The 16,200-nt window shown below is 37.3% G+C and overlaps 1 protein-coding gene across 4 annotated transcripts in view; it reads right to left on the bottom strand.

Moving 5' to 3' along the window:
* Window positions 1-10,788: 10,788 nt before the first annotated feature.
* LOC106053031 (homeobox protein DLX-6-like) overlaps window positions 10,789-16,200 on the bottom strand; it is an 82,095-nt gene continuing 76,683 nt past the window's right edge. For all 4 annotated transcript variants that reach the window (XM_056004404.1, XM_056004403.1, XM_056004406.1 and 1 more), the window contains exon 4: window positions 10,789-15,950. In XM_056004404.1, the coding sequence (XP_055860379.1) occupies window positions 15,480-15,950 (471 nt within the window). In that variant the 3' untranslated portion in view covers window positions 10,789-15,479. The remainder of the gene's footprint in view (window positions 15,951-16,200) is intronic.

A 16,200-nucleotide genomic window follows, 5' to 3' on the forward strand; every position in this document is an offset into this window, starting at 1 on the left:
TCCAAATTTGAAAATCTCCCGGGCCTCCACTTGAGGGGGACACCACAATAATTGTCCGAAACTTATTTTTACATTAAATATTACGCCTTTATCTCATGTCATGATGTCGAATGTCAAAATGCATAGTCCTCTAAAGAGGTCACGCCCCCCGGTGCCCCCCAAATCCCTATTATAAATATTATTTAAAAGAATGGGTGGCTATATTAACAAGTACCTATTGTCCCGTATCCTTGTATAACATTTATGCAGACGGTTTTGTTATGTTCTAGAATAATGTTGTTAAAAAATTGTATTAATAAAGCAAGTGTTTTCTGGTAAACTAGCTACTGACAAAGTATAGAAAATGTTTATTTTCGATTTAACAGACGAAGAATGCATTTAATAACGAGTCTGACATATCTTATAATGAAATTTAATAAAAAGTGGTTCCTGTATTATAAAATATTAATATGTTATATAGCACCGCCGCTAGATCTATGCATTAAGAGGAAAGACGACTTCCTGGAGGACTTGAATGACAGATTGACCCTTGATAAAAACCATGAATTAGAATATTAGATGATCATTTAGGCCAAGACTCACATTGAACCATACAAGATGACAAACAGTTCATTGGATATCAACAATGCAATAACAATAGTCACATTAATACATGTCGTCAGTTGGCCTAACACTACAATAATATCGCCAACACTTTCAACACTCGCTCTTTCTTCTTTTTCTATGGATGGAGATGTATGTGTGGTTGTTGGTGGCCTTTCAGTTCATAGCTTCTGATATTTATGCTGAAATGATTGAAACCCAGGGGCGCGGTGGTCGAACGATTAAGCGCATGGCTTCCGAACCTAAGGTCCTGGGTTCGAATCTCGGTGAAGACTGGGATTTTGAATTTCGGGATTTTTAGGGTGCCCCTGAGTCCACCCAACTCTAATGGGCACCTGGCTTTAGTTGGGGAAAGTAAAGGCGGTTGGTCGTTGTGCTGGCCACATAACACTATGCTCGTAAACCGTTGGCCAAATAAACAGATGACCTTGTTATCATCTGCCCCATAGATTGCATAGTCTGAAAGGGGAAACATTACTTTATTTTTTTACCTTTTATTGAAACCCGCCATTTTAACTACTAGAGTGGGTCACTTCTGGGGTCAAATTGGAGTCTTTAACCAAAAAAAATAATTTTTGTTGTAACCTTAATTAAGTAATCTTTCCATTTTAGTTTTGTTTTTTTAATGGACAATCTTAAATTATAAAGACTCAAAATGAATCTTTAAGAACTGATTTTTTAAAACGTATTGATTAAACATTGGTATTTGTATAATGTTGAAAAAGGGACACACATCATGCAGTTCGCAAAGCTTCCGTTTTGGTCTTTCACTTTGTACCATTAAGCTTTTAGTAAATGCCTAACGTACTTATCACTTTTGACAACTAAACAGCCCACATCCATCTAGCGTTCGAGACACCGCCGTCAAGCAATAGTCAAAGCATTAGACAGATTTCAGTTCATAAATAAAAGTTATACAATTCTTTTCGCCATGTTCAACAACTCAACTTTCCCCCCAAAGCCCTCACAACATTAGCATATTGACAAAGCCCTCGGGGCGCCAGGCTAAGGCTACGATGGGGGATGAAGGTTCCTAACAAAAAAAAAAAAAAAAGAAACAAAAAAAAATCTTTCAGACTTTACTTTGCAACTGCAATGAAAGGCGGAGCAGTGTTGGAGCTCAATGGGGCGCCCATTCACCACGCCGCAGCCCCAATAGAGCATAATTAGTCGTCAAAAGCCGTCGGGGTGCCGTAAAGAAGCAAAAGAGGGTGAATGGAGTCAGACCGTGAAAATGTTCCCGGGCGCTATACAACAATTTACCAGCTCGCTTGTACAGCAAATGGTTTATTTATTTATCTGAAATATTTCTTCTACAGGCGCTACGATGGAGGGGACGTGTAAACGGGGAAAGGGGGGGGGTGAAAGAGGGGCGCAAAAGTTTGTCCAAAATGAACGGACCCGTGGTACCATCACAATGCTCAGGCCGAGATTATCAAAAGAGGCAGCGCTTGTCTGACGTTATCGACAGTTGAACGAGCACAGATATATACACAAAAAAATTGTGTGTACTTCAGGTTGGAGACTTCGTTTGAGATCTAAGGATTTGTATCCAAGCTCTTGTTCGGTCGACACACAGTCTCGAAGGCCCAGCACATGAAGGAGAAGTGCCCCTTGTTAACAGGGGCGTAGACTTGTAGGGGCTTTGAGAAAGTTGTTAATCCGTAGTGCTATTGTGTCGATTCGTTTAAAAGTATTCCATCTGCGTGTAGTCATGTAGGTATGGAGGTAAAGACAACTTCAATGTTGACCTCCACATTTCGCATTGACCTAAGTGTCTCTCAGTTGTTGTGCTCTATTGTTGATTGTATGCTGATAGGCCAGGGCTTAGCAGTCATGTCCAGGTAGAAGGGCTAGACAGGCTCCAAAACCTTACAATGAATCATTGTTATTAGAATGACGCGCGTGTTTATGTAAGAGTTGGAAGACAATTTTTTTGTAGATAGTCCTTAAAAACGTTTCAATCAAATTATCTGCAGTGTATAATTATTCCTCCCCTCCCCATACCCAATTTACTCTCTCGATCTCTCTCTCTCTCTTTCTCTCTCTCTCTCTCTTTCTCTCTCTCTCTTTCTCTCTCGTCTGTTCAATCTCTCTCTCTCTTTTATTCTATTTCTTCTCTTCTGTCTCTCTCTCTCTCTCTCTCTTTCTCTCTCTCTCTCTCTCTTTCTCTCTCGTCTGTTCAATCTCTCTCTCTCTTTTATTCTATTTCTTCTCTTCTGTCTCTCTCTCTCTCTCTCTCGTCTATTCAATCTCTCTCTCAAAAAGAAGATACTTTTTAAAACAAATCTTCCCTCTCTGTTTCTAAGGCTCCAGGAACTTTTGCTACGGAAAGTCAAACAAACAACGAAAGAAAGATAAAAAAAAAATGTCTTTATCTTCATCCAGGTTTCCAGCTATTTTCATTTTAAAACGTATTTTTCGTTGTATATTTTCATAACCCATCATTTACTTAAAAGTAAAATAATATCAAGGAAAAAACTAGAAAATGATATACAAAAACATAATAAGACTAGCAAATGAGCAAATGAGACCTAGGCAATGACAAAGCCAACCGAAAATCTGCGAAACACTTGGGAATGAAAAACTTTAGGAAAATCCATGGTGCTATACAAGATGAAATAGGGAGGAGGACGCGCTCTAACAATGAGATATATCAATTAGATGAGGACCTACCGATAGTGACAGAAAAAAAATAAAAGAACAGACTACGTCGGGCAGGTCACATTGAAAGAATGTCAGAAGACAGAGGAGCGAAAATTGTATACAGGCAAAAACTAAAAGGCAGGCGACCCAAAAGGCAGACCCCGAATGCAATGGATTGATGGTGTGGAGGAAGATCTACAACAACTTGGGGCTTGGGGTGGAGAAGAAAGGCGCAGGAGAGATCTGAATGGAGGGATGTGTTGAAGCAGGCCAGAGCCCTGGGATCGATGGTTGGATATTTTCATACTAATTTTCATTCGATATTTATACATGTGATTTTTAATTTAATTGTAAATATCCCCCCCATATAAACAAGTACGCACATTATTACGTAGCTTTAAAATGTATATTGTAATCCCATACTTCCATAGTTTCTACACCGGATGCGCCAAAAAAGAACTTGCTATTTATAGATGTGCCTCCAATTTTATGACATTCTCCAATAAACACGTCTCCCCATCCTCAGTGAAGACAACAACCACGCTCTCCCCTTGTGTGATGTTCAACTTTTTTTTTTTTAATGCCGTCTGCTCAAGTCTGAAAGAGTAAAGACCAAGACTGACGCCGTGCGTATGACGTCACACTAATGGAGGGGTTGATGTCGACGGCGCATTCCTGGCATTAGAATCAATCATGCGTGTCCGTATTGACTAACAATCAAGTCTGCCGATAGTTGGCCCTGTAAGCAATAGAAGACTGCCATTATCTCAAAGACTACTCGTCCATGTATTCTAACCTCCAGCCCAAAGTTAGCAGTTTATAATTGTTATAGCATAACTTTTAAATAGTTTTTGTTTTAAACTGCTAGTTAGTTTAATGATATTTTAATTATTGAAGTGTATGTTTATAATTGTTTCTCTCCCTCCCCCCCCACACACACCCTTTTTTCTCTCTCTCTCTCTATCTATCATCTATCTATCTAACGTTCTCTCTCTCTCTCTCTCTCTCTCTCTCTCTATCTATCTATCTATCTATCTATTTATCTAACTAACGTTCTCTCTCTCTCTCTCTCTCTCTCTCTCTCTATCTATCATCTATCTATCTAACGTTCTCTCTCTCTCTCTCTCTCTATCTATCTATCTATCTATCTATCTATTTATCTAACTAACTTTCTCTCTCTCTCTATCTATCTATCTATCTATCTATCTATCTATCTATCTATCTATCTATCTATCTATCTATCTATCTATCTATCTATCTAACTTTCTCTCTCTCTCTCTCTCTCTCTCTCTCTATCTATCTATCTATCTATCTATCTATCTATCTATCTATCTATCTATCTAACTTTCTCTCTCTCTCTCTTTCTCTCTCTCTCTCTCTCTCTCTATCTATCTATCTATCTATCTATCTATCTATCTATCTATCTATCTATCTATCTAACTTTCTCTCTCTCTCTTTCTCTCTCTCTCTCTATCTATCTAACTTTCTCTCTCTCTCTCTCTCTTTCTCTCTCTCTCTCTCTCTCTCTCTCTCTATCTATCTATCTATCTATCTATCTATCTATCTATTTAGGCTGACCCAGTCTATAATCACATGTCTAATGCACACTGTAGCCAGCACCATGACTTTCCTGGTTTACAGTTAGCCAACTATTTATTTGCTCTCTTGATATTCTCTATGGTAACAGATCTAAGATGGCTGCGGGTTTGATCACATGAGTGTAAATAGAAATCTCGAGTTTAAGTCAATAACATGGGATTTTGCTGTTTGTGTGTAGGTACAAGGCACTAAATAACTTTTGGAAATTGATACATAAGAATGTCCCAGAAATCCAAATTTTGCAAGACAACTAGATTTATTTTCATCCGGTCTCTTCTTATGGATTGGTATTCTATATTAGAAAAAAAAAAAGGATACTTAATAGTTTAATAAATCATTGTCTTTTTAGTTATCAAGTTCATGTTTATTACTAACTATTATGCATGCTCATCATCAGATCAGGGGAGCATGTGGCAGTCATCTATGGTATTTTGACTCTATCACAACTTGAAAGTTTGTACCGTCATAGCGTTTAATGACTAGAGAAATCCTGATAAGACGTCTCTTCGCTCTGGGCTACAAAATGTATTTGTGTTTCTATGGCTTATAAAATGTGTTCTTACATATTAAGTTCAAGTGTTGGTGTGTTATACACATGAGTGCCGCATGACTAAAATGAGTAAAATCTTATGAGGCAACTTAGACCTGAGATATTCAGCTAAAATTTTTTTTATCTATTTCAGAACATTTTTTTTTTGCCTGAAAGAAATGTTTACCCAAGAATGCTACGTTACGCTACTAACCGCGGTAGCTGAGTGGTTAAGCGCTTAGCTTCCGAACCTGGGGTCTTGGGTCGAATCTCGGTGAAGAGTGGGATTTTGAATTTCGGGATTCTTAGGACAAGGTCTGTAAGAAAAGTTTACTTGACTGCCCCAGACTTGCTGATCTCCGTCTCGACAGGTCTGGCAAACCCAAAATTCTCGACCTGTATGGCGACATTTATGCACTACGCAAGACAGCAGGGTTTCTGTCCAGGGCTTTTGCAAGAGATGATTTGAGCCTCTCAAGCCCTCACTCTAATGGAGTTTGATGATGATGATGATGGCTTTACAATTAATCACTAAAACATATTTTTGGTCGTGGTGATAACGTTTGGATAAATTCTTGGAATAATTTATTGTTCACATTATTCTTTCCTCATGTCTTATTGGTTAGTCCTCGACATGAGGTCTCTGCGTTTTTACATCCGGCACTAAAAAATATTATTGCAAGATAGATACACAGACGCATGTCAATTTTTTATATTTTTTTTTTTGTATTCATTTTTTTCTCTAAAAACTTAAATGATGAGATACCCTCACGGGTATTTCTAAATCAGAGTGTCCACTGCGGTCAGTTGACTTCCAGTGTTCACAACAATGTCCAGCGGAGTGGACAGAAGACAGATCTCTTGTCAATGGTCAGTCTGACTTAAGACAATTTCCTCCCGCTAATCTTGGCAACCTGGACTTTTCAAACGGCCTTCTTTCCGCCGGTTCCTGTTTAATGGCCCGGCTCTAAGTCCTTTCTGTGAAACAGGGAGATGGGCGATACACGATGACCATCTGGGTACACACTTCAATTTGATTTTGATCAGATGACCCATTCAGATACTGGTTAGAGAGATGGTATCGGGGGGTACACGTCTCGTCCTATTGTTCGAATCAAGCGGTCAGTCTGTGTCCCCAAAGCGTCGCGAGATCTCGCCAGGGCGATAGCAAGTATACTTCAGGTGTGTCAGTCTGGAGAGTTAACCATTCCTACTGTCTGGAATCAATCGAGTCACCTGACTAACAGACGAAAAATGAACCCTAACGATTAAGGAAGAAAGAATCAACACTATTTTTAGCCGTCATCAAATAATAACCGTAACTCTTGTGTAACAACATAACAGGTAATAGCAGCCCTTGCCGTTAATACTCAGTATACAATGTGTACAACTTTTATATTTTGGTTTACGAGATATATATACATCATATATAAAATCCTAAGAATAACTAAAGCATTGTTTGGGGGTTTTCACGCAAAAAGTTTGTATTTTGATTTTCAAAATTCTGTAATAAAAACAATAAAATTCAGTGATAGAGAAAAAGAAGAGCAAGCGATGTATAGAGATGTAATGACACAAAATGAAATCTAATGAGAAATGGAAAAAAAAAATCTGAAAAAAAAAATGCTGTGACAACAAAAATAAAGAAATACAAAAGCAAAAGCAAGGTCAAGGTGACCTAAGCTAATATAAACTACTTTGTGCTGCAAGCAAAATTCGACTCTACAGTTCTATAAATTGCACAAAAACTATAAGATAGTTTATTAAAATAGTAAGATTATCAATAACATATTCTATAGATCAAACCACTAAAAGAACAAGGAATTATCGATCGTTCGGGAGCCCGGGGGCTTGATATCTTTGAGGTCTCCCTGCATTTTGCGTATTATCTTAATTTTTAATGCCTGGGGGTGATTTTAAACACCCAGATGTGCCATCCTCCCCCACCCGCCGCTTTTTTTCCCCAACTGGTCCAGACAAGATCATAGCGTATTAAGAATAACATGAAATTGCGCTAAAGAAAAACAATTGGTAACATTTTTCTAATCGCACATATTATTGTTAGTCTATATCTATTATACATTGAATTACATGGCTTATCCAAACTAACTGATACAGCTACACTTAATATAAGTTTTTTTTTTTTTAAGTATTTTTTTTTTGTTTCTCTTGTTGAGAAAATTGACAGCGCTACGCGACACGAGATAAGAGTCAGAGTTAGTTCACTGACATGATCTTTTGACTTAGATTTGACGTCCTGGTGACTCAGACAAGGTTTTGGAAATCCCCCGCGTGTTGACATTCCAGTGTCTTTACTACAGCACAACACAAACTTTCTGGTTGAGAAACTTCTGAAAACAAAAGAAATCTCGGGGGTAACAGCGTAGAGATGGTATCGGAATGTATTGGGAGCTAGACCGATGAAGGTAAAAAAAAAAAATAATATCTTCGTTTAATTGGGTTTATTTTTATAAAGTTTATTAAGTATAACTGTTTGAGGAAATAAAACAAGCATTATTAACTTGTTTTTCACAGAATAATTATTTCATTTTTTTCCACAAGTCTTTAATCCATCTTACGCCAAGGCTAGACAGTAAGTTAAAGATATTTGAAAAATTTTAAATATTCTTGCAGTAAAATTTACAGATACAGCACAGTCTCAGGAGGAGGCGCGGTGGCTGAGCGGTAAAGCGAAATGTTTGTTAGGTACCCATTAAAGTTTTGTGGACTCGGGGACAGTGGGGGTTCCTAAAAATCCTTGTTTTCAACTGGATTTGAACCCTTGACGCCTTGGTTCAGAAGCCTAGCGCTTTACCCCTCAGCCACAAACCGCCTGACCTTATCTGGATTTAAAGAAAGATTTCAGAAACAAAAGCCTGAATTGTGAAATTTATTAGAATTTAGATTCCAAAATTTTGAATTTTACTTTATTTAATGTCAGTAGATTGGCCAGTCAGTCAGTGTGTCAGAAGGTCAGTCAATAAGACAGTCAGTCAGTCAGTATGTCAGTCTGGGTGTCTGACAGTCAGGGTGTCAGACAGTCAGTCTGTGTCCGAGTGTCAGACAGTCAGTAAATCGGTCATATTGTCAAGACTCTACTTATTATTAAGTACCCTATGGTGGCAACATCGACTTTATTAAACCAGCGAAATTTAAATTATAAGATGCATTACAAGATTTGAATTTAAAATGTCTCACAGATGAGTCATCGTTTATACTTTTCTTACATTTGCGTGTCGACAGATCAACAGGTACGAAGTCTACAAGTCTTTATCTCACCTGACTGAGAGAATCGGGAAATCGTGTCCGCTGAATATTATGGTCAATAAAATATCAGAAGGGGCCATAACTGTTAAGACTTACCGGGTACCATCAGGGGAAACTCGATCCGCCTGCTACATGAAAATGTCTCGCAGGGGTCACGCTGCCCTCCCCCAGGCACCCTGCAGTCACATCCCATCCTGTCTCTCCAACTCTGATGAAACATTAGACAACATTTGAAATGTTAAGTCCCTCATAAAAGAGCTGAACATCTGCATTGGGGGATAACCCTGGATGCACCTAGTTTTTCAACCGCTAATCTCCCCTTCATAGCTATGTCTTTATCACATTTGATCACATGACATCTATGAGATCCGACATTAAAATGTAATATAGGCTATGAAATCTAGTGGGTAGAATTCAACGAAAGCTTATGTGCGGTTGTTATGGAGGTAACTATGGGAAACATTGTTTTTTGTTTTTTTTAAGCTGTTAGGGCAGTGTGGGGAAGTGGACAGGCCAGACTCTTGATACGTTCATGTGGAGGGCTGCTAACCAATGAAAAGGCCAGTGGGGGAGCACGTGACCATCTAGGATTGAACGTAATGCCAAACAAGGACAACCCAAAGTCATTCACGTTCATCAAACTCATTCAAAGTCAGCAGCCATCCAGTCATCAAAGTCATTCATAATCTTCAAAATCATTCAAAGTCATCAGTCATTCGTAGTCATAAGTCATTCACAATCCTCTAATTCATTTAGAGTCATCAGTCATTCACAATCCTTTAATTCATTTAGAGTCATCAGTCATTCACAATCCTCTAATTCATTTAGAGTCATCAGTCATTCACAGTCGTCAGTCCATTCAAAGTTATCAGTCATTTACATTCAAAGACATCATTGTTATGGAGTGTATTGTGAGTATTTCTGATGCAACCATGAGGAAAGTAGAGCGGATATTTTGGTTGTGTAGGCAGAAGAGTTTCAGGTGAAACCACGAAGTGGTCTGTCGTAATACAAGTGAATAAAAAAAAGGGAGCGGTGAAAGTTGAAAGAGAGACTAGCAAGAGATGTGAGACAGAAAGACGTATATAATTTTGTGAGCTAGATTTCGTTTAATGCTAACTATAGTAAAAAAAAACGCAAGCTTAAAATTTATGGACATATTACAAGATCTTCGGGGCTCGCAAAGACTTTCCTTCAGGGAACAGTGCCTGGAAAAAGGAGAAGAGGCAGACAGAGCAAGCGATGGGAGGACAACATAAAAGAATGGACGGGCCTACCATTGAAAGAGATTCTAAACAAGGCAAAAGACAGGGAGGAATGGAGAAAGACGGTCGACAAGTCTCGCTTGGTGCCCGAACGGTCCAACAGACTAAGGGATAGGTAAAGGTCAAGGTAATATGTATTTACTTTCAAGTTGAGTATGTGTATATTTATATATTTAAAAAAAATAAAGTTTTGTTTCAAAAGGAAGCTTGTTAGTGTTTATGTCATATTCAACGTGAAGTCTTAATACGCTTTCATGAGTTTCATCGTACTAACTGTTGGAAGTACAAACCAAAGACCGAGAATTAACAGTCATTTTGAGCCATCAGTCATTCACATTCATAAAAGTCATTCAGTCATCACTCAGTCATAGTTAAACCCTTTTAGGCTCAAGTGTCATTCAAAGTCACCAGTCACTCATCAAGGATAATCAATTACAAATTTCAATCAAGGAAACCACTCAAGCATATGAAAAAGTCTTACACAATTCTAAATCTGACTGATAGTATCTGCTCAAACAATCATCAATCAGACGCCTCAATCTTGCACAAGCACAACTGTTTGGCTTGTGCATACAACCCATCTTTTTTTTTTAGTGATGTAATAAATTGTAACCGGTTAAAGTAGATCTTATTGATGATTAGTGTATTATATTTGTTTGAATTGACAAAACTGTTTAGAATTAAGAATTACTCTGCAGTATATATTATATTATATTATATTATATTATATTATATTATATTATATTATATTATATTATATTATATTATATTATATTATAGTATAGTATAGTATAGTATAGTATAGTATAGTATAGTATGTCACCAACCATAGATTCTTAAACATAATTTATAAATAGAAAAAAAGGGAGACAAAAAGAGTTTTCTGAAGATAAAATTTACATTTTCTTTATTTATTGCAACGTTTGCTTTCACCATCAAATAAAAAAAAAATGTAACAGACATCTGTGCTGGAGAAACAAAACAGAAATGAATACAACATAAGAGAGAAGTGAATCAAATGTAGACAACATGTATCCATCTTTACGTCACAGGCGCTCAAGTCTGATGATTACCTCCCTTTCCCTTCTTTGTTTAATATTGACAAAATATGGTACAGCCACACTAAATGATAACTGGCAGGCAGAGACTTAACTGTCCCACCGTCATTTACAAAAATAGGTAAGGAGCTATGGCATCTAAATATAATGTGTACAGGTGTTTGTTTTCTGAAACTGAAATGTCCCAAAGAAAATTAAAAAATAAAAATGCAGTAATTAAACCTGTTAAAGAAACAAATGATCGTGTCAGAGTAAATCTAACGACGTTCAGTAGAAGTGGGCTTTGTTTCGAAGCAAGGGCGCCAGATCTGCGTCTGTGGGGGAGAGGGCGCCACAAACAAGGAGGGGGGATGTGTTAGGCCAAATGGTTGTGCCCTAAAAATGTGAATTCGATGCAGAGAGCACGAAATCAGATCACAAAGCGGATAATATAACCTATCACTCATTTAATCAATAAACTAAAAAATCAATATAAAAATTGATCAATATATCTTTTTTTGTGTGTAAAGATTAACATGTTTAAGTCACTTGTAGACTACCCAGTTAATGTGTAACACTAATAGCGACAATAGTAAGAGACTCAAATATTTCTGATTCATTTCACCACAAAGTGTAGATTTCATTATTACGCTTAGGCTAGTCATGTCTATTATGTTGACAAATGTCCATAAATGTCTATATACATTCTATGTCATTCTATTCAAAGTCGCATACTCTCTCACAGAACCAACCCCAAGATTTTCACAAATGACAGCTGTGGCTGTACACACAGCTTTACAGACAGATGTGTTAACAACCGAATGAAATAGTCAAAAAAACAAATCTGTAAAAAGTTGGCGAAGAAGAAAATATTTTGGGACTCAAATTCTTGCGCTTCACCGCCCATTCTACGCCATGCGCTCCTAGCTATTCAATACAAACATTTGGAAACAAAAATAACAATAATACAATGACAATATAATATCTGAAATTTGGTTATGTTAACAAATGTGAACAAAAACAAAAACAAAAACAAATAAATGATATCTACAAAGATTCTTTATGATATAATAATAAATATTTATAGAGTAATAAATATTTATAGAATAATAGAAAAACGTTAGCAACTTCTCTTCGTTTACATGTTATGGTATGCTGAAAGGACATCAATGTTATTCTGAAGGACATCAATGTATTTCTGAAGGACATCAATGTTATGATGAAGGACAATAAAAACAGGCATCACAAGACTGTTGCGCGCTGGAGATTCAAGCGTCAGTACACGATTGAGAATAGACTGTATTGTAAACAAAAAATACTTATCATTGTCGCAAAACCTAAGTCTATGTCATTGATTGGCTTGGCCACTGATTCGCAAATCGCGACCCGCGGGCTACATCCGACCCATGACCAAGTGCGATCCGCGCCTCTTAAAATGTCTGTCCGCAGTGCATTTCAAAACTACAGATTCTATGTTCCATTTAACTTGACTATTTTTTGGGGTCATGTGGGCCGTGACACGCATGTCAGGTGTTTAATCGTCCCTCAGAATGAATAAGGTTGGCCACCAATAGGCCAGGCAGTCATCTATCTTACACTACTGTATTTAAGATCTCTACTAATATGACATTTTCTTTCATTAAAAAATAATGACGAGTCTTTCAAGCGAAACGAAATCATCGAAAAGTGATTACATAATAGACACCAGTCTTTGATTATCAGTGGCAGTGCCGACATGTACGTTCTGAGTTCGAATCTTTGTAAAGATTTGAACTTATTTTTTCTTGATACTAGACCTTTCTGTTTCTATATTCATGTATTAGTAGGGATCGGAAGGGAGTGAGCCGGGAAAAATACAGTGGATCTTAAAATATAGCCTTAATAAACTTTTGCCTTCTAATTGAATAGAGAACAATGTAAATCCTTTCTTGTAAACTAGTTTGCTTTATAGAAAATGTTTTTCTCTTCTAGTTTCTAGACCCTTTTTCTTTAAGTATTTAGCATTAAAACATGATCAATTAAAAACTAATCAGAGAAGTGGCGAGTCTGTCTTTAATATAAAACTCCGGAAACAGAGCTGCTTAATCTTTGCAATACTCCCTGCCTTCTTTTTTTATAAACCAGGTCAAATAATAAAATTAATGTGAAGTTCTGGTCTAGCCTTGCTCCACTTTTACTTAAAATGTTTTTATTTCCAATAACTTGAATGTCCACGTATTTATAAAATATGTTTGCAATGATCTGAATACGTTTATATGAATTAGTTGAGCGTATGTCTTCAAGTTAAACATGAGCCCATACCACAAGGTCAGTATCTGTCTAGCAGAGGATCAAGTCTAAAATGATGTTTGTTCATACATTTATTATTTTTTATTTTGTTGCTTATTCAAATCTTTGTATTTTTTGAGACAGTTGACACAGATGAAAATCTATATGGAGGAAATGTGATTTCCAAACTTTATACAAAATTTTAAAATCTTTATTGATTAAAGTTTGATCTCTTCTAGATTCATAATCCTTATTATTATTGTTATTATATATTGGCCTCCTTCCGTCGTAGAACGTCTATCCCGAACACTTTCTCATTTGGCTGTGGAGCCCATTATTAGTATTATTTTTATTATTATTGTTATTATTATTATATTAGAAACGAACGAGTATTCATTCTCTGGCGCTGCCAGGGTCGAGTTTCGTTAAAGGGAAACCAAATTCATCGTAGTCCCTTTACCAGTTTACACTGATTAAAGTTTGACCTCTTCTAGATTCAGTATTATGATGATTATTATTATGTCTTTTTTATTAATTCACTTCAATTTTTAATTCGTTTTTGATGAGACGCAAGAAAGATAAAGCCCCAACCCAGTGAAGCGACTAGTTCTCAACCTGAGAAATGACTTCGAGAGAATGTAGAGCCGAGAATTTGGATTTTGTCCAGAATCAGTTTGTAATTAAGATTTTATCAAAACCTCTAATGTTCAATTAGGACTTTCAAAATAAAAAAACATTCCAAATTATCTTTCTAGTAATTTGTTTTTGGGACCTTAGTGTCGTAGTGGTGACCACTTTAAAAAAAAATAAATTATAAATGATGAACTAAATCACTTGTAGCTATACCGCAACAGATGCGCTGATTTGGTCAAATTTTCCGTTTTTAAAATAAATAAATATGTATTATGTAAAATTTTAAAAACACATAAACAAATGTCTTGACATAATGACATATGGCATGTCGAGACAATATGAGTTGTACATTCAGAAAACAACAAAGAAATATATTCAGACCCCCAAAAAAAAATCAATTTTCCTTGATTTGTCCTATTTTGGCCTAAAACGGCGAAATGTCCACTTGTGTGGTGTAACAGAGACGATGAGTTCTATGTTATGTACAGTTTGTACACCTGAAACAAATTTGAAAATACACAAAACGAAAATCTGTACACACTTTGGGTTATCTCAAAGAAACAAAGAAATACAAGAAACAGTCAATTTTTTTTTATCTCTCTGTAAAGATGGTTAAATATTTTTATCTTTATCCTGTCAGTACCATCCCATGTGAAAGAATATCTAAATGCTTGAACTGAATGTGGGTGTATCACAGCGTATTAGCTGTAAGATCTGGTGTGGGTTTCGACCTCCGCTCTACGCAGACTTGGCTTCATTCTGCTTTCCAGCATTCACCGAGGATGTTCTTTTTGATTTCATTCATTAGAGAACACCCGATGCAGCAGACGGCTGAAGAACTGCGCATTGCAAGAGTTCAACGAAATAAGCCGTCTGCCGATTTCCAAGAATTTGTGTTTTTCCGATTTAAAAAGCGGCTCTCTTGAGAGATTAAACTTTTCAGAGATGAGTACTTCCTAAAATGTCGTAGGAAACAACGAGAGTACTCAAGTGCTTCTTATTAAAGTGCTTAGTGGTCAGTAGTTACAATTAATACTCAAAGACCCCATTTGGCGTTTTACGCCTTTCTGCAGAGTTGGACGAAACAAAAGTACATGTATCGACCTAACCTTCATATTTGTATGTATATATCTATCTGGTAACAAATGGTTAACAGAATATATCTTTGTACTAGGCATTATTAAGCAGGCCTTTAAAATCACTGATGTATTTGGCTGTTTACGAATGTAAGCACATAAATCAACGTTAATGATGATGGCCATTGAATTAAGATTTACATTATTTTCCTGTTTAACTCTGACAAGACTTTTTAATGTAATGTCACTTAACACTACGTAACAAGCTAATGTCATGCAAAAAAAAAATCAAAAAAAAAAATCTGTAAATTCATAATGTCCATAAGACGATGTGGCGTTAAACAAATTGTACATCCAGAAAAAGAGTCCTCCGTCCGAGACGTCTATCTCTGTTAGATAGTATATTGCGTTGTTTGAAGTAGTTGATTTTGTTTTTTCTTTAAATTGAGGTGGATGTTTTGGGAATATGTTGATAAGTCCGCCTAGTAGCATTTGGTAGATAGTATAAGTAGTTTCTGAATGTCCAGAGCGACAAGGGCGCCCCCTGGCTCTTGGTCTATGTGAGTAATGACTGCTGGTGTGGTATTCCGTTTTGGCTGTACCAGGATGAGTAGTGTGACATGTAGGCGTTGCCGATCTGTTGGTGGTTGTGATGCTGGCCGTGGGCGTGGCCGTGCCCTGAGGTGGGTCCCGTGCCCAAGTCTGACCAGGACAGGACGTTGCCTTGCTGACTCATGGGTGAGGAGGCGGGCAGCAACGGGGTCGGGGTCCCCTGAGGGTGCGGGTGCTGAAGACCGTGCTGTGGCGTCGGGGAACCCTGGGAGCCCGGGTGCATGTCCGAACCCGGGGGCCCGTCGTCAAGGAACGAGGACTGCTGTTGCTTGATACCCATCGCCTGCTGCTGGGGAGGAGACGACGCTGAGCCCTGGTGTGAGGGGGGTTGTGAGCACGGTTGAGACTGGGGAGTTCCGCCTTGTTTCATTATCTTCTTGTACTTAGAGCGCCTGTTCTGGAACCAGATCTTGACCTGGAAATAGAAAAACAAAAGATGGTTAGAATTCTAGACCCAAGTAACACACAAATAATCATCAAAGATAGCATTGCTATATCACTTTACCCCATACTTCGCTCCTATGCTAGGTATCTGTGTTATTTACTTGTGCTTCTTGGTTAAGTCATTTAAACGAGATATTTATGTGTAGAACATTTTACACGTAATTCGCATTGTAATTTATTCTTGTTTGTAAACAAATAGGTCACATATTCTCTGTATCACT

Source organism: Biomphalaria glabrata, chromosome 11 (assembly GCF_947242115.1).
Source record: "Biomphalaria glabrata chromosome 11, xgBioGlab47.1, whole genome shotgun sequence".
In the NCBI taxonomy this organism is placed as follows: domain Eukaryota; kingdom Metazoa; phylum Mollusca; class Gastropoda; family Planorbidae; genus Biomphalaria; species Biomphalaria glabrata.